Source organism: Trichomycterus rosablanca, chromosome 20 (assembly GCF_030014385.1).
Source record: "Trichomycterus rosablanca isolate fTriRos1 chromosome 20, fTriRos1.hap1, whole genome shotgun sequence".
In the NCBI taxonomy this organism is placed as follows: Eukaryota; Metazoa; Chordata; class Actinopteri; order Siluriformes; family Trichomycteridae; genus Trichomycterus; species Trichomycterus rosablanca.
Window position 1 is genome coordinate 23,665,716 of NC_086007.1, and position 21,557 is coordinate 23,687,272.

The window sequence follows — 21,557 nt, forward strand, 5'->3', positions numbered from 1 at the left end:
TGATTTTATTGCATTAGGGTTGTGGTGACCTCGCTGACTATATTGGAGAAGTTGGTTCTAACAACAGTAATGCAGTGTGGTGTAAAACCTGGGTTAAATATTGCATGTTGTTATTTTCCCTTGTCTTGACCAGATTATTTCAATCGTTCGTACAGTAACGTCACTCTTCTAATCCCTTTCTGCAGTAGCACAGCCAACTCCCAGGTGGGCCAAAGTGTCTCAAGCGTCTGATGGCTTCGGCATGGACAGCACAAGTCATCACGGAGGCAAGGTCCCCTGCAAGCTGGCCAGTCATTTAGTGGAGACCGTATGGCAGGAGTGCAACGTCAACAGGGCTCAGAACAAGTATGTGTCTCTCTTTCTGGTCTCCTTTTTCTTAATGCTTAAAAAAAAGATTGGATAAGTTTAGTAATTGAACTTTGTGTTGGTTTGATCCTTATAGGAGAAAATTCTCAGCTGTAGCCAATGGTGTGTCTGAAGATGAAATGGATAAAGCTTGTGCTTGGGATTTTGTTGAACACTATCAAAGGGGACAGTGCAATTGCTCAAGGTAAGTTTATTTATATAAAAACACTTAAGCTTTTCATTAAGTCTTGATTGAGCTGCTTATTTTTTATTATAAATGTCTACATGTTTACCCTTTTGCAGTCTAAGTTCTAAAAAATAATTATTTTTATTTTATCTTTTGCTTTTTGCTTACAGAGTTGCTTTGCAAAGTAAAATTTTGTATTAAGAGTTTTTCCTCATCATTGTTTAATGCATGTTGACATTGAGCGTCACGCTTTCTTAAATCTGTCATTCAGCTTTTCTTTTAACTCTCAATGCAATTTCAACGACTTTTATTGCATTATAATAACATCTAAGTAGATCAATGTTCATCAGACACATTGATTTACAATGTAAAAATTCAGTAGCCGTGTTAGAGAGCAGTGGTCCCCAACCACCGGGCCACGGACAGAAAGAATAAATAATTAGAGCTCACTACATCAGCAATGAAAACACTACTTTTATTTCCAACACATGGGTGTTTATCGTCTCATATCACCCCCAGCTGAAAGCAGTGTCTCGTTGCAGCGAAAAAAGCTCATTTGTGAGCAGTATAGTTATTTTATTTTCCCTCCGACCACGCCGGTCCGTGGAATTATATTTTATATGAAACCGGTCTGTGGTGCAAAAAAGGTTAGGAAGCGCTGTTAAAGGGAATTAATACAGACTGTTGCCATGGTATAAACAGTAATTTTATAGCATGTTTTACTGCTCCGTGGCCCAAATGCCCTATTCAGAGGGGACGTGTTTTTTTTTTTAAACTTTGCTTCAAATGGTAATATATGGTTATAATTAGAGATGGACCGATCGGGGTTTTTGGCACCGATTCTGATCTCCGATCTCCTTTCAGGGACATCGGCCGATAGCCGATTCCGATCGGAGTGGGGGGGGGGGAGTGGGGGGGGGGGGGGGGGGGGGGTTTAGCAGTAAATAAACTTAAAAAGAGCCTCACAGTAAAGTTAAACCGGAGCAGTGCGTGTGTGTGTGTTTGTGCCTTTAGAAGAGACGGTTTGTTCACAGTATCGCTATAAGTGATTCATTGATTCATGAGTTGATTAGTTTTTATGTGAAGCGTAAGTTTCTCTTCTCAGTTATCTCTCCGTGTTTACTGTTATTAATTAAATGTCGTGGTTTTAAATAAACACCAGCTACTATAGAACATTCTGTGTGACTCTCTTACATTAAAAAGCTTCATTAAACTGCTATTACCACAGATCTGTAACCGAGTCAGACTCGTTCCGTCTAAGGAGCTAAAAGTTTTCTAAACGTTGAGCAGATGATCCTGAACTAACGAATTTGGTAATGAATAAACTTTTGCCTCTGATTGGCTCTGTAACGTCTTCTGTTCTCATCTACATCACAAGTAAGAACCGCTTACGATTTACCAAAGTGAACCAGGAGTTTATATAACGTGCTGATAGAATCGACTCAGATGTGACCGGGTTGAATTATCTTTTTAAAGTCAATATTACAATCAGCAAAATTACATCGTAAGAGCTTTGATACCGATACCGATTCGTAGCCGATCGATCGTCCCATCTCTAGTTATAAATCACTGTTCATAATAAAAAATGACAGCAGTTACTGTGATGGGTTTATACATTACATAATAAGTTACATAAAGACGAGTGAAAATGCCCAGGCTGCAGAAAACATCTTTATTGTTAGTATTGTCTTAGTGACATTGTCCGTTTCTTTATTGTTCCCCAGACACAAGAACTTAAAGCAGCGTGTGGGGAGCACTCCTGGCCTCCCCCTCTCTGTCAGTCAGCCCTCTCAGTTGCCCTCCAAGGTCAAAGTGGTGGACAAACCTGAGAAAGCAGAGAAGCAACAAAAGAGGCCCCAGACACCCTTCCACCACCGCAGCTTTGTGGGCGAGGATTTAAGCATGGAGCCTGAGGATCGGACCGGCCATTATCACGCTCTCCACCACAGCGATGACGCTCAGAGCAAAGCCCAAACTCTACACACATCATCGAGGGACATGGCCAGCTCACCTCAGCCTCCCCCGCTCAGCCCCCATCCTTGCGAGCGGGAGGAGGAAACGGCAGCTGAGCTGAAACGCTCCTCCACCCCCCTCCATGAACAGTTCTACCCTTCTTCCTCAGAGCCCTGTTTGCTTCCTCCCAAAAGCCCTGATCATCCTTCCTTCAACCCTCTGACCTCAGAGTACCCTACCACTTATCCAGACTCCCAGGAGCCCACAGTGTACGTCGGCTCAGCCATCAATCCCAACGAGGACACGAGCCACAACCCCTGGAGGTACTTCCGACTGCCTGGCAAGAGAAGCGTGGACCTGGCTCCGCCTCAGCTCCCTGTGGACAAACTAAAGCAGGACAGCCTAGACAATGCTGTTTCAGTCACTGAGTAAGCATTCTTTATTTTGTGTCTTATCTTTCCTGCTATTTAAGCTTTACTAACAAGTGTGCCTATTAGAAAACATCTAATGTTTTTAACCTTGTAATGGTCTGTTTAACTATTTGGTTGAGATTACTTTGAGTTTAAATACTGCTTATCATGCTTTTCAAAGCAGTGGCTTTCTGGCCACCTTGCAACCACCTGCCATACCAGAACATGTAAAACAGCCCCTGGCAATTAGTGTAAAAAGGCACACGGTCTCAGCCGAGCTGTACTCTGTTTTACCAGTCAAATAATGGAAGCTATTATTTTCTAATATATCTGATTTCGGTTTCCAGAATGATGGCTCCCAGTTCGATGCCCCTGAAAGTGTCAGAAGAGCGGGTGAAGCTTTACATTCAGAAGAAGAACCAGTATCTCTCAGTATCTGTATGTGATGGAGATCAGGAGGTGGATACAGACCCTTATGCTTTTGTGGAGGGAGATGAAGAGTTCTCTTTCGCTGATAAAGAGAAGAGGCCAGGAGCAGAAGCAGCCAAAAGAAACAAGGTCAGTCAGAGTCAAAGTAAAGGTCAACCACCGTAGCTTTGACTTTCCTGTATATCTCAGCCAGAAAAGCATTAAAAGCACCATTAGGGCAATGGTTGAGTGACTGAAGATTCCAAAGGTTTGCATTATTAAAGTTAAACCAGCAAATAAAAAGAAATCCCAAGTGCTTTTAACGTACAGCATAAAAGGTCCCACAAACGAGTTTATTTCTAAACTTGGTCTTCGGAATGTTTTTGCTGTTTTTTCCACTGCAAGACTGCTTTGACATGATAATCGTTTTTCGCTTCCTTCATTGTGAGGCTGAGGTGTTTTGCTGGCTCTGCCACTGAGTGCCAAGCTTGAAATAATCAATTATTAGTTACATTGATATCAATACAATTGATAATCAGCAGGGGGTTTTAAATGCACAGTTGCTTTTTGTTTATGAATGAAATGATTTAGATATAGAAGAGTTTTCCGGTTCAATATGTGTGAAAGTCAGACACTGATTCAAATGAAATTTAATACCCTCGGCGTGCACATCATGTGGCTGCCAAGGGTGTTATATTTCAGGGGGTGAGTTAGGCATCAGAGCTAAAGTTGCTTTTTGTGTGGTGCCAGTCTAATCAAATCTGTTTTTTTATTCACATTAAATGTCAGATGTGAAATGATTTCAATGGCCCTTTTAACTGACTTCATTAATTGAAATAAAACGTGTCAGTAATCAGTTATTCATGTTCTTGCAAATTGGATGACATTGTAAATTTCTTGGTCTGTTTTGATGTACTTTCTCCAAGATATAAAACTTTCCTTTTTACCCACAGTGTAGTTTTATTACACTCTATAAACATCTCTTTTTTTTTTTATGAAAAGGTGCGTTCCAAACTGTATACCGATATAGATATAGACTATTTAATGTAGAGAGGATTTAATAGATTTAATTAAGCTTTTTAATGGTTTTCTTAGCAGGACAGACACGTTACTAAATTTTTACAGAACTTGCTTGCTGTTGCTAACTGATGTTGACAGATGTTCATCAAATAATCAGAACCATTTAGCTTAACATGACACAATAGCTGTTTGGTTCAAGTGCATTGCATGCGGAGGCACATTTTGTTTTAATTCCCTTAAACTCAATATTAGACGAACCTAGATTTTTGTTTGACGTTAATATCAGAGATGCAATTTTTGTCAACATCTCATTAGCCGACGAACTTCTAGCATTCCATCAGTGTTACATAGTGAACATGACGGTGCTGTAGAACAGGAAAAGGATTATGCTAATCATAATGAATAAAATGCTGTCAGTATTGTAAAGCTTCCTCTGACAACAAGAGTTCTACCTTTATACCAGGACACAGTACAAAATATCCTTGTCAGATTTGTGTAGTTTAACATGCATACTGAGACTAAACAGCTTCCGTTTGTGATTGCCATGTGTAATAGTTCGCTGTTCATGATTTTAAATATTATACATGTTTCAAATGTTGGTTTTAACATTTAGAATGAGCATGATTCCTCTGAATGAATTTGTACACAGAACTGGCACTTTTAAATCAACTGGCAGCTGTTGGAAATTTAAGTCAATTACATCCCTAACAGAACAATTACTGTGTTATTAACTACTCTCTACTCTACTATATTATCTACATCTATTGACTTTTTTAAATTGCTGCAATCAATTTCCTGTCAGACTGCTTTTGTTATACCATTAAATAAAAGAAAACTGTTGTTCCTTAGCTGATGCTTTTATGCAAATTTTTTTATTAGTTTTCTGTTCAATCAAAATGAAAGGTATATTCCAAGGTTGAGAGTTTAAGCTTATGCAACTGCTTATGCTTAAAAATGATCCAGTTAGAGCGTAAACATGTCGGTGCATTTTTTTACATTTCATGGTCAGTTTAAACGTGCAAGTCATATCAAGGTTTTAATTGGCAGTGATGAGAATAAATCAATAATACACTCACTACTTGTTTGTTTCAGACAACAACAAAATCATTTTAAACCTGTTTGTATTAAATGTTCTTTTTCAGAGGGATGATGGCAGTACTTCCTCGACCGATGGTGTGTATGCTTTACATTTTATTTCCTTTGAGGTCATTCGAGATGTTGTTGGTTTTTTTTCTCTTCATACTTACCAGCCTGCCAATACAATTGATTACTATTTGTTTATCACCACAGATCCCCAGGGCTCAGCCTGCAGTAAACCTCCTCCGTCCACCAGCCTGATACACGAGACCGACCTGGCAGTGTCAATTAATGACCTGGACAATATCTTCAACTCTGACGAGGATGAGCTTACGGTCAGCAGATCCACTGCACGTGTCTCTAGAGCTCATGTGTCAACAGACTGAAATTTGTCAGGCTTTTTTAGTGCCTGATATGTAGACAGAAAGGCATGAAAACACACTGCACTAGGCTTGTGCCATATAGTGATTTCATCACTCTGATCTGATTTTAATCTACTATGATACTCAGTCATGAGTATGAGAAATGTCATGACTGATCATACTGTTTACTAATAAATATGCAAGTGTGGCATTGAACCCTTTCTTCAACGTTATAATTGGTAGACCTGGCAGTGTACACAGGATGCCGTGTTGGACACACACGAGTAACGCATGTCTTTAATAACACGTATAGTGGACATACATAGACAACAAATATAATTGCACTAAATACAACATAATATCAAGTAAAAGACATTTAACAGGGGCAGGTTTGCAGTGTCTGAAATGTTCTCCACATGTTAAAAATGATGTTTTGCCACACACCTTGTGAATGCAGCCTAACAACAGAAAAATTCAGTTTCTTCTCTGTAATCATTTTGTTTTATTAAAACATTAAAATTAATTTTAACTTTCAAGGATAAAGAACAACAAATGCAACAAATTCTGCATTAATGTTATCTGTTGTTTTTTTAATGTAGTAGTGTTTCCGGTCTGTCCAAACTCAGAATGAGAGAACATGCATGGAGTTTTTTCTGCCGTTATTGATTTATTTTCCCCCCCCCCAACAGCCTGGAGCCAGAAGAACTGGGAATGGAACTGAGGAGAAATTTGCTGGAAAGGAGCCCAAACCAGCAGCACCAGATCCCCTGTCCTGCATAAGTACGACTGTTGGGCACTAAATCCATTCATGCTTTTAAATTAAATTTAGATTGAGCAATCAAAAAAATCACTTTTCATTTCCAAATACATTTGCAGAAGCATTTTCTATTTTTAAATGTGTTGTTTATTGTTTGTCAGGCTCTGCCGACCTCCACCAGATGTTCCCCACCCCTCCATCTCTTGATCAACACATAACCGGCTTCTCCCCCATCAACGGCGGAAAGGAGTGCGGCTCTGTAGAAACCGGTCCCGGCTTTACTCTGGCAGATGGGTCTATGCTCAGTGGATCTTTTAAAATGGAGGTAGAAGAAGGCTTTTGCAGCCCCAAACCCTCTGAGATCAAGGTAAGAATGCACATTAACGCCACTCTGAATTTATTGCGCGACGCACCATTTGCACCTTGTATGGAAGTCTAGCGCTGAAGTGGGGATCTTCTTTCTGTTTGCAGGACTTCTCTTTTGTCTTCAAGCCGGAGTCCTTTCAGATATTCGTGGGCTGCTCTCTGTACGCGCCTCTAAAAACACTTCCCAGCCATTGCCTGCCATCCATCAAGCTGCCAGAGGAGTGTCTGTACAGGCCCAGCTGGACTGTGGGTAAACTGGAGATGATGCAGTCAGTACCTGCCATGCCTTTTCTTAACAAGGACACGTGAGTTACAACAAAATGCAACTTTGTAATGACCGCACCGTGGCTTTGGTTACAGCTAAGATATGGGAACAATGTGGCATGGGTGTCTTATCAACATGCACACGTTCTTTCCAACCAAAACGTTTTCCTTATTTATATTCAAATAGGTTCTATTGGGCTTTTTTGGGCACTGGGGGGTGCTGTACACCACTGTAAGCTAAACGGGGTCTCTGTAAACTGTGTATCACCCTTGGACACCCATGTTTCGTTTAGTTGCACGTCCTCTAAAGGCAAACAAAGATATATATATATATAGGGCATTTTTCTGCACTTTCTACTATTCTAGTATGTGATATGAAAAATGATAGTTTGGAAAACATGGAATTTGACCCAGGTGTCAAGATTTGTAAAAGCCAGCATGCTTACCTTATCATTCCAATATTTACAAGTCTTTGGATTGTGCTTATTGTTATTAATTAAAAAATCTTTAGATCAACAATTATTTTCAACCCTTAGGTGCTGCATATGCGGCGGCGGAATCGGAAATTGGCAATGACTAGATTGGTAGATAGAGAGGGAATTTTTCTCTTTGAATAATGAATTAGTTTAGAAGAATTTATCAACACAATGACCGTGTGACGAATTATAGAACAAACCAACACAAAGTAGAATGCCCTTCTTTTAAATTTTTTCCTCAGGTAGTGTTTTAATGGTGGTGGTGTAGAGTCCATCAACTCTAATAATGTTAACTAATGCTAATCAGGTGATCGGTCAGATTTGTGGTCAATTGCATTGACAAATTAGACCAACAAATTGCTCTTCAAAAAATCTGTACACATGATGTTCCACTCAGTTTCTTTTTGTAAATTTGCCTCTTGTTAGAAACAGCACCGGCTAATTTGACAATAATACAGTAACCAAAACAGATCCTGCAGCTATTTGGGTTTTTCCTTCAGTATTTTGCAGCATGTGCCAAAACTTGTTTCTCTTATTTAACCGAATGTGTGTATGACTGTTGGTTTGTGTCTGTTTTTGGCAGCAACATCCCCAGCGTTGGCAGCGTCATCGAGCTGCAAGAATACACACAAACGTACACCCCGCAAACCCACACCCCCTTCCAGTCCAGCAGTGCACCGCCCAGCAACAGTGGAGCGGGCATTTTGCCCTCACCTGCCACGCCTCGCTTCTCTGTTCCCACGCCGAGAACACCCCGCACCCCACGCACACCACGTGGCCCTGCCAGCGCTCAGGGCTCGATGAAGTATGACAACTCTGACCTGTACTCGCCTGCCTCCACTCCCTCCACCCTCAGGCCGCTCAGCTCAGTGGAACCAGCCACAGCTCCTTCGGTGCCTGAGGCCCACAGCCTTTACGTCACTCTCATTCTCTCCGACTCGACCATGAACCTGTTCAAGGACTGCAACTTCGACAGCTGCTGCGTGTGCGTGTGCAACATGAACATCAGGGGCGCGGACGCAGCCGTTTACATCAGTGACACCGGCCTGGATTCGCAGTATTCTAGCTCTGATCCCTGCTCATGTGGCTTTAGTGCCGTTGTCAATAGGCGCTACGCAAACGGTGCCGGCCTCTTCCTCGAGGACGAGCTGGATATCGTGGGCAGAGGCTCGGACGCTGGTCAAGAGGCAGAGAAGCACCTTGAAGCGCTGCGCCGCGCTTCCTCTTTGCAGCTTCCAGACGAGGTGCTCTTCCTGTTCCAGGAACAGTGCTCCAATCCTTTCCCCCCAATCTGCAGTCCTGAGCCCGGCGGCAGCTTAGTCCCACGGCCGCCACGACGTCTGGAGGAGCGGGACTACTGCAGTGACTGCTACCTGGCTCTGGAACACGGGCGTCAGTTCATGGACAACATGTCTGGAGGGAAAGTAGACGAGACACTGATCAAAAGCTCGTGTCTGCATCCCTGGGCCAAACGCAATGGTAAGGCGACGTCTTTAATAATGCGGAATATTACACCATAATTTATGTTCTACATATTAAAACAGATTTTCACCAAGCCAAAAAAGAAACAATCATCATTTTCTAAAAAAATTGGTTTAAAAGAGCACTTATGAAAACAACAAACTACACATTTGATAAGGGCTATAGACTGAAATAAAATGACCTACCCTTCCTGCCATGAATTTAACCATGTAAACACAGCGTGAAACATCTAAATAAATAAATAAAATTTTCTGCATGTAGGAAATAATTCTTTTCACGCTATATAAACCTGAATTACTTAATGTGTGCACTATAAAATAGATGCTCGCTTGCATAGAGCTATAAATCTCAATGCTGTTATACTGTATATTAGTGCTCCTCGGATGCCTCTTGTCCAGTCAAATGACTTCTTTGGAACTAACAGCTGCATAAGTGCGGCATTGTTCATAACACATTTGTGGATGCTGATCAGTCCTTTTATTTTCAGCTTACAGATAAAGCTACAGAAGTCTACCTTAATAAATAACAGAAGTGCAGGACGAATTTAAGGTCATGATTTTAAACCCTCAGATAATGATGCATATACATTTTTTTGCATTTCTTTCTTTCAGCTGTGGACGTGAGCATGCTGTTCTCTCAGGATGTGCTAAGAATGCTGCACACTCTGCAGCCCGTGCTGCAGGATGCCATCCAAAAGAAGAGGTCTGTGCGCCCTTGGGGCCCCCTCCAGGGCCCCCTTACCTGGCAGCAGTTCCATAAGATGGCAGGCAGGGGATCCTACGGTATAGCATCCTACATTTTATTGCTGTTTGCAATTATATGGACAACATTTTTAGGCAGGTCGGGCTCATTTGCGTCATTGTTTATCTCTTATTAGGCACAGACGAGTCTCCTGAGCCTTTACCCATCCCAACTTTTCTGGTGGGTTACGAGTATGACTTTGTTGTGCTGTCACCCTTTGCACTGCCCTATTGGGAGAAGCTTCTACTGGACCCCTTCGGTTCTCAGAGAGATGTCGCGTATGTCGTAGTGTGTCCTGACAACGAGTCTCTGCTCAGTGGCGCTAAAATATTTTTCAGGGACCTGACTGCAGTGTATGAGGTACACACATGACTGTTCCGATTTTTATTTTTTTGTCATGACCGTATCCTACAAGTTTCCTACAAGTTTATAATCCCAGTATCTGTAGGAAATAAGATCTCCGGTCTCTTTTAGGCATGTCGACTTGGTCAGCACCGGCCCATCTGTAAGGATCATGCTGATGGCATTGTGACGGTAAAAAGTGCCGGCTCGAAGCCTCTGTCAGAGCAGCCTCTCAGTGATTGGTTCTTTAAGACGTGCAACAACGCCAGCAGTGACTCGATGACCAAACTTAAACTCTACGCTCAAGTGTGCCGGCATGACCTGGGTATGTTTTGTTTCGTTTTTTTTTTTTTTTTTTGGTCTTTATACAAAAAAGGGGGGGGGGGGCGGCGATGGGCTTACCAAGACAAAGAAATAGATTTTATAGTCAATAATTCAGGGGGATACACTCTTAAATCTGAACACACAAAAATTAAAGTGTAAGCACCATGCTAGAGCCTGCCTTCTGTTAGAAACCTCAGTCAAAACCAGTTTTTTTATAATATCTAAGTAATAAATATATACAGTTGATGAAACACCCTGACACCAAAGCATAAACAGGTCGAAACGTGATTTGATAACCATACCCAAATCCAAATCTTCAGAGCATGAGTGCCTGTCAATGTTGGAAATCAAAATGTTTAATGTTCTCATGTAACTTTGCTTTCTTTCACTTCAGCTCCATACCTGGCGGCACTCTCTTTAGACAGCTCCCTACTTTCTCAGCGGAACCCTGCCTCATCCTCCTCAGCATCTTCACGATCAGCCAGCTCCAGCGGTGCTTCCACGGGCCCTCAGAACACCCCTCCTTCTACCAACGGCTCCACAGCCACAAGTAGCAGCGGCACCCCAGCACCCACCTCTGCTTGCACTAACTCCCAGACCATGGGAGGCTTAGCATCTAATAAGCCTGCACCGGTCCCTCCTTTCGGAGCTCAGGGCATTCCGCACGCTGGAGCCCCTAGCACAGGAAACCCAGGGGAGAGCGCATCAGCAAACAACCAGCCTCAAGCTCAACCTGAACCTCCCGAGAGGTACACTACAATCTTTAAACGAGTACTCCAGGGCTTTTGCAGCAGAATAAATATCCTTAGCATCTGTAGCTTGTGTGTGATGATTAGAGATGATGCTTTCACTAAGTAAGCAAGAAATGTGCTCAAAACAAATAATACAAGCCTAGGGTTCGATAATGAATTCAGTCTTTTATTTTCTTCTGTTCTGAAATGTGAAACTACAGCTGTTTCACGCTTGGGCGGTTTTCACCTGATAAGCAACTTCGTTTACTGGAAGGAGGTTAGATGCCTATTACCGCTTACCACAGCTTTTAAGCCTTTTACCTAATGAGCGGTATACTGGTTTTTGCTGGCTGTGCCACTGAGCACCAAGAATAAAATAATAAACAGCCTTGACTGTCAGTATTGACGGTTTATTTAAATGCAGTTTTGTATGAAGTGTATTTTACTTCTCTGTAATCTCTGTAACCGTCATTATTTCGGCTACCGTTCAGGTCGTCGACCTGCTCTTCAACCCCATTCACAGTTCTCGCTCTTACATGCAGCTCTATTGTAGCAGTATTCATGGAATATGACTACTGGCAATCATGCCTCGAGCATACCTACATTTTCCAAGTAGTAATTGATTATGTATTAATACTTATAGAGTAAATTAACACGAAAGTGAAACGTGAAAGTGAAATTATCAGGGGCAAATGCACACCAACTGCAGATGCAGCAGGAATAGATTCGGGTACCAAAAAAGCATCTTTCTTCAGACCTCTGCTGCTCAGTGCCTAGTTTCTGTCTGACTAGTTTCTGTTTGTTGTTTTTTCCCCCCCCTTACAGCACTATGGAGAGAGAAAAGGTTGGCGTGCCAACAGATGGCGACTCCCATGCCATCAGCTACCCTCCCGCTATAGTGGTCTACATCGTGGATCCCTTTAACTACGAGGAGAAGAGCAGGGGTTCCAGCTCTAACATCTGGAGCCTGGGACTTCTCTGCTGTTACATGGAGATGTTGCAGTCTCTCCCGCCACATATCAGGAATTCCGTTTTTGTGCAGGTCAGCTGAATATCCAGTCTCCTATTTTTTCTTTGTGTCGTATTACGTAATGACATATAATGACTTTTGAAACACTTTATATGTCCTGTGACTGACTTGGTTTTTGCTGTGCAGGTTGTTCCCTGCCAGTTTCTGCTGCAGCCTGTAAAGAACGAGGAGAGGCACATGTACGGCCAGCATCTGAAGTCACTGGCTTTCTCAGTGTACACACAGTGCAGGAGGCCGCTTCCAAACTCTACTAATGTCAAAACGCTAACAGGTTTTGGTCCTGGACTCGCTATAGACACTGCATTACAAAGCCCTGAGGTACAAACTTCTTTGCTCATATTTTATCATTACGTTCTGCATATTTTCTTTTCTAGAGCGATGAGCACATTTATCAGTCCTCATTGAGCAGTTTTTTTCCAGTTGATAGTTGTAAATCCCTGTCACTTGCACATTGTCAAGTCTGATCATGGAGAGCCGGCTCACCACATGGCTTCTCTGACCCCGTGTGCTGCGCCCCCCCAAGCACCGCTTATTAAGCAACTTTGATCATTGTTGGGTTTATATTACAACTGAAATGATTGTGGGAGGTATTAACCCTGTGGGCCATATGAGACTTGCACCACATGTTATATGTTGTAGGTCTATTATTCCTACATATTAATGCATGTGTACAGCCCCACATAGAGTAGATTTCAACCATTGGTAAAGCCAAGATAATAAAAAGGTTAAGAACAAAAAATACATTTGAACATGGTGCCAAAACTTTGTTTCATTTATAAATAATCCATCGTAAACACCTCATTTCAATTTGAGCAATTGAGAGTCAAGAGCCTTGGTCAGGGGCAACCTGACAGTGGTGGGGATCGAAACAGCAACCCTCTGATTACTAGTCCATTGCCTTAACTGCTTTGTAAACCTACATAAGGTCCATTTGCTAATGAACCATTTTTGCGCATCACCCACAAGTTGAGAACCATCGGCTGACCAGTTGTGTGATCATGAGTCAGATTGTGTGCGTCAGTCATATGGTGTCATTCCATTGCCAGAAATATTAATCCTAATTTTTTACAATTTGTATTTATGCCATCCAGAGGTCAGATTGTGTGCGGCTCTACACACCGCCGTTCATCCTCGCCCCAGTAAAGGACAAACAGACAGAGCTCAACGAGACATTCGGTGAGGCAGCGCAGAAACACAACATTCTGTTCGTCGCTTATTGCTTGTCGCACGACCAGCGCTGCCTTCTGGCCACCTGCACAGACCAGTATGGAGAGCTGCTGGAGACATGCATCATCAACATCGACGTGCCCAACCGGTTAGTGTGGCTAGAATCTTTATCTGAATCGTAGTCCTGTGTGGCGGCCAAGCTAAGACCTTTCTCTGTCCCACAGAGCTCGGAGGAAAAAGGGGTCAGCTCGGCGACTTGGCCTTCAGAAGCTCTGGGACTGGTGCGTCAGCCTGGTGCAGGTGACTTCACTGCCTTGGAGAGTCGTGATAGGCCGGCTTGGTAGGATGGGTCATGGCGAGCTGCAAGGTAGGTTTATGTTAAGCCTCATATTAAGCACATTAATTGTACCCAAAAGCTTTATTGTTCACTAATTTGTGGTCTGGCTTGGTCCTATTAGACTGGAGCATCCTGCTTAGCAGGCGGAACCTGCAGTCTCTGAGCCGTCGCCTAAAGGAGATGTGCATGATGTGTGGAATCTCGGCAGCAGACAGTCCCAGCATCCTTAGCACCTGTCTGGTTGCCATGGAACCTCAGGCAACCTTTGTCATCATGCCAGGTGGGATTTAAATAGAAGGATTTATTGCAAGCTTTCACTTTTGTTTTCCATTAAAGATGTTTCTTTTGCCCGAATACCACAGATGGCCAGTGGGGCTGTCTGGTAAATTCTTCAGTCCAGAAATAAACATTTTTATTGTTGTTATTATTATTTCCAGTCTGCACTGCACAACCCCTGCTCTACTTATTGATTTAAGTGTCAATTAGTCTAGAAATAAACATCTTTGTGTTTTTTATTTGTTCATGTTGTATTTGTTTACCGTCATGTGTTTAGACTCCGTATCTACTGGCTCGGTGTTTGGCCGTAGCACTGCTCTGAACATGCAGACATCACAGCTGAACACCCCTCAGGACACCTCTTGCACCCACATCCTGGTGTTCCCCACCTCAGCCACCGTCCAGGTCGTCGACCTGCCCTTCAACCCCATTCACGGTCAGTCTCACTCACACATGCAGCTCCTAACGGCTTTTGTATGACTGCTGACCAACAAAGTTAATATTATGTTTTGTTTTGTTTTTTTATCAGATGCATCAGATGCCATGGGAGGGATGGATGGAATTCTGGATCTGCTCGTTTCTGAGAATGATGTGGACCCTGACCTTATCAACATACTACCCAACTCTCCTACCACCTCTCCAGTGCACTCGCCTGGCTCACACTACCACCATGGAGGAGATGGCATCAAGGTGGGTGGGGAAAAAGTCAAAGTTGCTTTATTGTCAATACTGCAATATGTACAGGACATAAAGAGGATTGAAATTACGTTACTCTCTGACCCATGGTGCAACACTAAACATTCATTAAACAATAAACCTAGAATATATGAAGAATATAAAAATAGAAGAAACACACTAAAGCGCAAATATATATACATTGACACAAGTATGACAAATGTAGCAGTAAATATAACAATTAAAAAAAATAGAGGTCCTGATATTAAAAAGTTAGGCATTTAAGTTGGCAATGCAGATTTAGAATTCTTTGTGTTAAACCAGTGCAAATTCGATTATCTATAGATAGTTTAAAGTGATGTGTGCATTGAATAGATAATGGGGATGTAAGTTTTTGGTTGTGATGGGGGGGGGTAACTTTGCAACTTTGGGGTAACTTTGTTGATGTAACTTTGCAAGTTGATGCAAGTTACATCAACTTGCAAAATCTCCAAATGTAGCACTTTTGTTAGCAGAACTAATAAGCATAGTTCACTAAGTACAGCAACCAGTAATTATTTTTTATCTGCTATGGAAGTAAAAAAGGGGCTGAAGTTGTCATCCATTACAACCAGTTACAGATAATCCTGTTTTTTACTGGCCTCGTTAGCATTGATAACAAATAGAGAACTGAGCTAAATAAGTGTATCAAGATGGTGATGTACTTACTTCTTACCGCTAGGTGGCACTGTATATCACTGTAGGGAAAAATAGGGTCCAAGAAATAGATTGCACCTTCCTTTGGGGGTGTAAGCCCTTGGCATAAGTTTAACATACATACATACATACATACATACATACATACATACATACATACATACATACATACATACATACATACATACATACATACATACATACATACATACATACATACATACATACATACATACATACATACATACATACATACATACATACATACATACATACATACATACATACATACATACATACATACATACATACATACATACATACATACACACACACACACACACAGTTGGACTCTACTGTGAAAACTAGAGAAAACAAATAAATGGTTGTAAACAAACAAACCAGGTTGTTGATAAGTTTGTGTATGTATTCCAGGGCCAGAGTGCCGACCGCATGGAGTCTCACGATGAAACTCCCAACATCCTGCAGCAGCCAATGGCATTGGGCTACTTTGTGTCTACAGCCAAGGCAGGTCCCTTGCCTGACTGGTTCTGGTCCTCCTGCCCTCAGGCCAAGAACCAGTGTCCTCTCTTTCTCAAGGTAAAACCTTATTATTATATACAGTGTATCACAAAAGTGAGTACACCCCTCACATTTCTGCAAATATTTCATTATATCTTTTCATGGGACAACACTACAGACATAAAACTTGGATATAACTTAGAGTAGTCAGTGTACAGCTTGTATAGCAGTGTAGATTTACTGTCTTCTGAAAATAACTCAACACACAGCCATTAATGTCTAAATAGCTGGCAACATAAGTGAGTACACCCCACAGTGAACATGTCCAAATTGTGCCCAAATGTGTCGTTGTCCCTCCCTGGTGTCATGTGTCAAGGTCCCAGGTGTAAATGGGGAGCAGGGCTGTTAAATTTGGTGTTTTGGGTACAATTCTCTCATACTGGCCACTGGATATTCAACATGGCACCTCATGGCAAAGAACTCTCTGAGGATGTGAGAAATAGAATTGTTGCTCTCCACAAAGATGGTGAGGCTATAAGAAGATTGCTAACACCCTGAAACTGAGCTACAGCATGGTGGCCAAGGTCATACAGCGGTTTTCCAGGACAGGTTCCACTCGGAACAGGCTTCGCCAGGGTCGACCAAAGAAGTCGAGTCCACGTGTTCGGCGTCATATCCAGAGGTTGGCTTTAAAAAATAGACACATGAGTGCTGCCAGCATTGCTGCAGAGGTTGAAGACGTGGGAGGTCAGCCTGTCAGTGCTCAGACCATACGCCGCACACTGCATCAACTCGGTCTGCATGGTCGTCATCCCAGAAGGAAGCTGACGCACAAGAAAGCCCGCAAACAGTTTGCTGAAGACAAGCAGTCCAAGAACATGGATTACTGGAATGCCCTGTGGTCTGACGAGACCAAGATAAACTTGTTTGGCTCAGATGGTGTCCAGCATGTGTGGCGGCGCCCTGGTGAGAAGTACCAAGACAACTGTATCTTGCCTACAGTCAAGCATGGTGGTGGTAGCATCATGGTCTTGGGCTGCATGAGTGTTGCTGGCACTGGGGAGCTGCGGTTCATTGAGGGAAACATGAATTCCAACATGTACTGTGACATTCTGAAACAGAGCATGATCCCCTCCCTTCGAAAACTGGGCCTCATGGCAGTTTTCCAACAGGATAACGACCCCAAACACAACCTCCAAGATGACAACTGCCTTGCTGAGGAAGCTGAAGGTAAAGGTGATGGACTAAACCCAATTGAGCACCTGTGGCGCATCCTCAAGTGGAAGGTGGAGGAGTTCAAGGTGTCTAACATCCACCAGCTCCGTGATGACATCATGGAGGAGTGGAAGAGGATTCCAGTAGCAACCTGTGCAGCTCTGGTGAATTCCATGCCCAGGAGGGTTAAGGCAGTGCTGGATAATAATGGTGGTCACACAAAATATTGACACTTTGGGCACAATTTGGACATGTTCACTGTCGGGTGTACTCACTTATGTTGCCAGCCATTTAGACATTAATGGCTGTGTGTTGAGTTATTTTCAGAAGACAGTAAATCTACACTGCTATACAAGCTGTACACTGACTACTCTAAGTTATATCCAAGTTTCATGTCTATAGTGTTGTCCCATGAAAAGATATAATGAAATATTTGCAGAAATGTGAGGGGTGTACTCACTTTTGTGATACACTGTATGTCATTTATCAGCAGTGTATTTTTTAAGATTTATTTAGTAAAATAAGTCTTTCAGCTTTGTTAAACTGTGTGACTTAAATGTATGGGTGTGATTTTTCTGTTTTCTTCAGGCCTCGTTACATCTGCACGTCTCCACGTTACAGTCCGATGAGCTGCTGCACAGTAAACACTCTCACCCGCTGGACTCCAATCACACATCAGATGTGCTTAGGTGAATAGTGCACCTCATGTTCTGTTCATGTTTTCTTTATTCTTGGTTGCTGTTACATTATTGCTTGTAATACCAATGCGTGTCTTAAGTGTCTGGCATGGCTAATGTTTATGGTGAACAAACATAGTGGCTGATTAGTGGTTTGAAGTTAGCTAGCTTACTTTAAGTTAGTTTATTTTACCAGTTCACTCCTTGTTGTGTTTACTTTTCTGTCGACCCGCTATAGCCACATCCTAAGAATCCTGCATTCCCAAAACACAAACATGGCAGACTCCCATGTTAAATAGCAACCTCTGTGGGCTTGAAGTAAATCAGTTTTGTAGTTCACCTTGTAATTGCCTGTTTCTTCCAAGTGCATTTTTGCCCAGCTAACATATCATTTGTGGTCGTTTGTCTAGGTTTGTTCTGGAGCAGTACAACGCCCTGTCCTGGCTGACATGTGACCCTGCCACTCAAGATCGGCGCTCCTGTCTGCCTGTGCATTTTGTAGTGCTTAACCAGATGTACAACTTTATCATGAACGTGCTGTGAGTGCTGGACTGCAGTAAATCAGCGCTCGCTGTGCTGCACTGCCACACAGCCAGTCTAGACACTCAGTAATGCGTCAGCATTGCCATCATCTCCCTTCTAACACAACTGGAGCAGAAGGGACTGAAATGTTCTTTTAATGAGCTGAAAAGTAGTTCTGGGTAAGATCTTGTCCAAACGAAATGCCTGCGTATATCTTATTTATTGTACGTTTTTAAATGTGTAATTTCTTAATCTTTTATAAATATATATTATAAATATCCGAAGGTACACACCGCCTTCTTGCCGAAATGAAAAATGGTTTATCATGTATCCAATTGTCTTAATTGCAGAGCACGGACTGAGAGTTGAAATTGCTGTAGGTTGCTTTTAGAGAATTATTTTCTCCGAGCGGACAGCCGTTTTTATTGCCATGATGTATAGATGAAGTACGCCCAAACTGTCATTAGCTTTGAGTGATGGGGGACTGCCGGATATGCTGTAGTTGCAGAATACCTGTACAGCGATTTAACGTGTGCAAATAAGAGGACAAGAAATGCATTGTAAGATTATATATTTTATATCAGATTTAGAGAATTGTGTGTGTATGTATGTATATATATAAATGTGTACATACTATCTTGTGCCGCTATGAATGGTGCAGCCAATTTTAGGAATAAAGTGCGTCAACATGACTGTGTTATGGCTTTCATCTCGTGCCTGAGTGGATGATCCTAATGCTTGGCAAATGGTCCACATCATCATATGTTTGTCATGACATTAAATCGAATTTCTGCCAATTTTCATATATCCTGTTCATGATGTTATGGAGGTAAAAGCTCAAACGGATCCTTATTGCTCGGTGATTTTAAAAGCTTCTGCAGAAGCCGCGGTGCGCTCCGGTAGTAATAATGAATGATGACGCTTAGACGTCTTCACTAGCTCACCCTGCTGTAAAACGATATTCGGGCTGTTAGACTTGTTTTATTAAGCAGCTGTTATCACCATCATGCTGTATCTCATTCTCTGAAGGCGATGGGTAAGAGCTGCAGCGGGTCCATAACTGAAATAATGTGACTTTGCCTAGAGCTCTTATTGCTCTCCATTATGATCTCTGAGTCACTGAATCTCCTGCTGCCACATTCTCTCTAACTGATATACTGCTTATGGGCCTTTATTGCACTTAGTGTTGCTACCAGAAAAACCCTATCAAGCCTGGCTGTTTGTGATTTGTGCAGAGCTGATGTAACAGTGCTGTGTTAAAAAAAGAAAAGTTTTTTACTTCATATATTTACATTAGGCAGCCTACATAGGGCGGAGTACTGTGGCTCCATCTATAGTCAATTTAAAGGAGTAACAAACATTTTATAACACACCGTGGTGTTAAAAAATAATCGCCCCCCCCTTTACGATCTTCTCCGTTATGGTATATTCATTATACTGAAAGATTTCAGATGGGGGAGGAGTACACTTTGTAAACTGAAATTTCATTTATTTAACAAACAACGTTCTTGAGATCTCACTCATCTTTTGCCTTGCTGAGTCAAGCAGTCACATCCTACTTTCAATAGAAACACCTTGCCATGACCTAAGGGAAAAAAGTTTAGTCTAAATAGATTAGTCTACAAGTTACAAAGTCATGTGTAATTATCGAGGACCCCACTGAACCACCATGAAAGCAATTTTCTCAAAGAAGAAATCTCGACACACTTTTATCTACCCAGGTTTCTCCAAGGGCTCAGCAACAATTTATTGAGGTCACATCAGGTCCCTGAGAATCTGAAAAATTAAGTTGAGTTTCTAATAACGGTTGTTGCTTCTGTGTAGATCATTTTGTAACTTGTACTTTAGCTTGCCAAGCACTGGATCACATGATCACTAGCTGCTAATCATACAGTGTGTGGTATTCCCAAGTGGAAGCGTGTAGTTTTATATGGTCTCGCCAGCTTCCAACAGCTATGGTAAGAATACAGTACAATGAAATTCTTTCTTCGCATATCCCAGCTTGTTTGGAAGCTGGGGTCAGAGTGCAGGGTCAGCCATCGTAAGGTTGGGGGCCTTGCTCAAGGACCCAACTGTGGCTGCATAGCAGAGCCTGGATTTGAACCGCCAATCTTCCGATTGATAGCCCAAAGCCCTACCCACTAAGCTACCACTGTCTCTCTGTGTCCCATATTGTGGCTTTGATGAACTCAAGGACGAGGCAGTAGGAAACATTTTAGCTCTTTTATTTAAGGAAAGTGTCCCAAAGGATCCATGCACCAACAAGACATTTCGGTACACAATGCAGCAGCTTTGAGGGAAGCCCAGAAGTACTCAATCCATAACCGCTTGAACGTGGCAGGGCATGATCCTGAACTGCTGCAGTCCTTTCCCAATGGTGGAGGGAGTTGAGGCTTCGCTTTTCTTCTGGACCAGGACTGTGGGTGCTGGCCATGGATTGCTAGATGGTTCAATGACCCCGGCTGTCACCATATTTCTGATCTTTTCCCCGAGCGATCTGTTGTTTTACCAGTCAAGTGTTGGGGTTGCAACCACACTGCAAACGCATCACAATAGCAATCCAGTTACTTCCATCAGGCTGGTGTACTGGTTTGTTGGGGACAGCTTGGCCCAGTGGCCCTGGACGTGGTACACCGGGTCAGGCAGCAATACCACTTAATACCCAAACCCCACATCAAATGCCATCATTATACTGTAGATAAATACTACTTTATTATAAACACATATTTACAGTTAGTCAAGATGGCAGCGTCTGCTAAGCTACTCTCATTAGCTTAGCCAGCTAGCCGCTCACCACAGTATAATTAAACAGGAGCTGTTATGGGATTCGTGCTTCAGACATGGTGGGTGGTTTACAGCAGATGGCACTCTTGGGTATGATTTGCAATAAAAAGCAGTACGTTTAGAGCAACAGCAATTCAACCGTTTTATTTAGCTTTTCTCTTTCAGTTTAACTTGTCGATGGGTCCAGTGTGTTTTAGCATGTAGCAGCATATCTAGTTACAGAGGTACGATCTGAGGTATAATCAATTTAAATTAGTCACGTTACAAATATTTTACTAATAATTATCACATTGTAAACTGTAAATAGGAATATTTATATGTTGCTTCAAGAAGTATTTCTTATTTTGATCAAATACTTCAAACATTTTGATCAACAGTACATATTTTAGAGAAATAGCAGTCTAGCATTTT

The 21,557-nt window shown here is 42.2% G+C and overlaps 1 protein-coding gene across 2 annotated transcripts in view; it reads left to right on the plus strand.

The window, feature by feature from the left end:
- The window catches only part of med13b (mediator complex subunit 13b), a 35,433-nt gene extending 16,379 nt beyond the window's left edge, over positions 1 to 19,054 (plus strand). The window contains exons 7-30 of one of the 2 annotated variants that reach the window (XM_063016430.1): positions 186 to 345; positions 443 to 550; positions 2,257 to 2,913; positions 3,243 to 3,453; positions 5,466 to 5,496; positions 5,614 to 5,735; positions 6,452 to 6,542; positions 6,681 to 6,886; positions 6,991 to 7,190; positions 8,209 to 9,104; positions 9,719 to 9,889; positions 9,985 to 10,208; positions 10,323 to 10,515; positions 10,909 to 11,263; positions 12,071 to 12,287; positions 12,402 to 12,593; positions 13,367 to 13,590; positions 13,667 to 13,809; positions 13,901 to 14,059; positions 14,333 to 14,491; positions 14,585 to 14,745; positions 15,862 to 16,026; positions 17,752 to 17,852; positions 18,251 to 19,054. In XM_063016430.1, the coding sequence (XP_062872500.1) occupies positions 186 to 345; positions 443 to 550; positions 2,257 to 2,913; positions 3,243 to 3,453; positions 5,466 to 5,496; positions 5,614 to 5,735; positions 6,452 to 6,542; positions 6,681 to 6,886; positions 6,991 to 7,190; positions 8,209 to 9,104; positions 9,719 to 9,889; positions 9,985 to 10,208; positions 10,323 to 10,515; positions 10,909 to 11,263; positions 12,071 to 12,287; positions 12,402 to 12,593; positions 13,367 to 13,590; positions 13,667 to 13,809; positions 13,901 to 14,059; positions 14,333 to 14,491; positions 14,585 to 14,745; positions 15,862 to 16,026; positions 17,752 to 17,852; positions 18,251 to 18,383 (5,279 nt within the window). In that variant the 3' untranslated portion in view covers positions 18,384 to 19,054. Of the gene's footprint in view, positions 1 to 185; positions 346 to 442; positions 551 to 2,256; positions 2,914 to 3,242; positions 3,454 to 5,465; positions 5,736 to 6,451; positions 6,543 to 6,680; positions 6,887 to 6,990; positions 7,191 to 8,208; positions 9,105 to 9,718; positions 9,890 to 9,984; positions 10,209 to 10,322; positions 10,516 to 10,908; positions 11,264 to 12,070; positions 12,288 to 12,401; positions 12,594 to 13,366; positions 13,591 to 13,666; positions 13,810 to 13,900; positions 14,060 to 14,332; positions 14,492 to 14,584; positions 14,746 to 15,861; positions 16,027 to 17,751; positions 17,853 to 18,250 lie in introns of both variants that reach the window. The other variant, XM_063016429.1, reaches the window with a different exon arrangement.
- Positions 19,055 to 21,557: the final 2,503 nt, after the last annotated feature.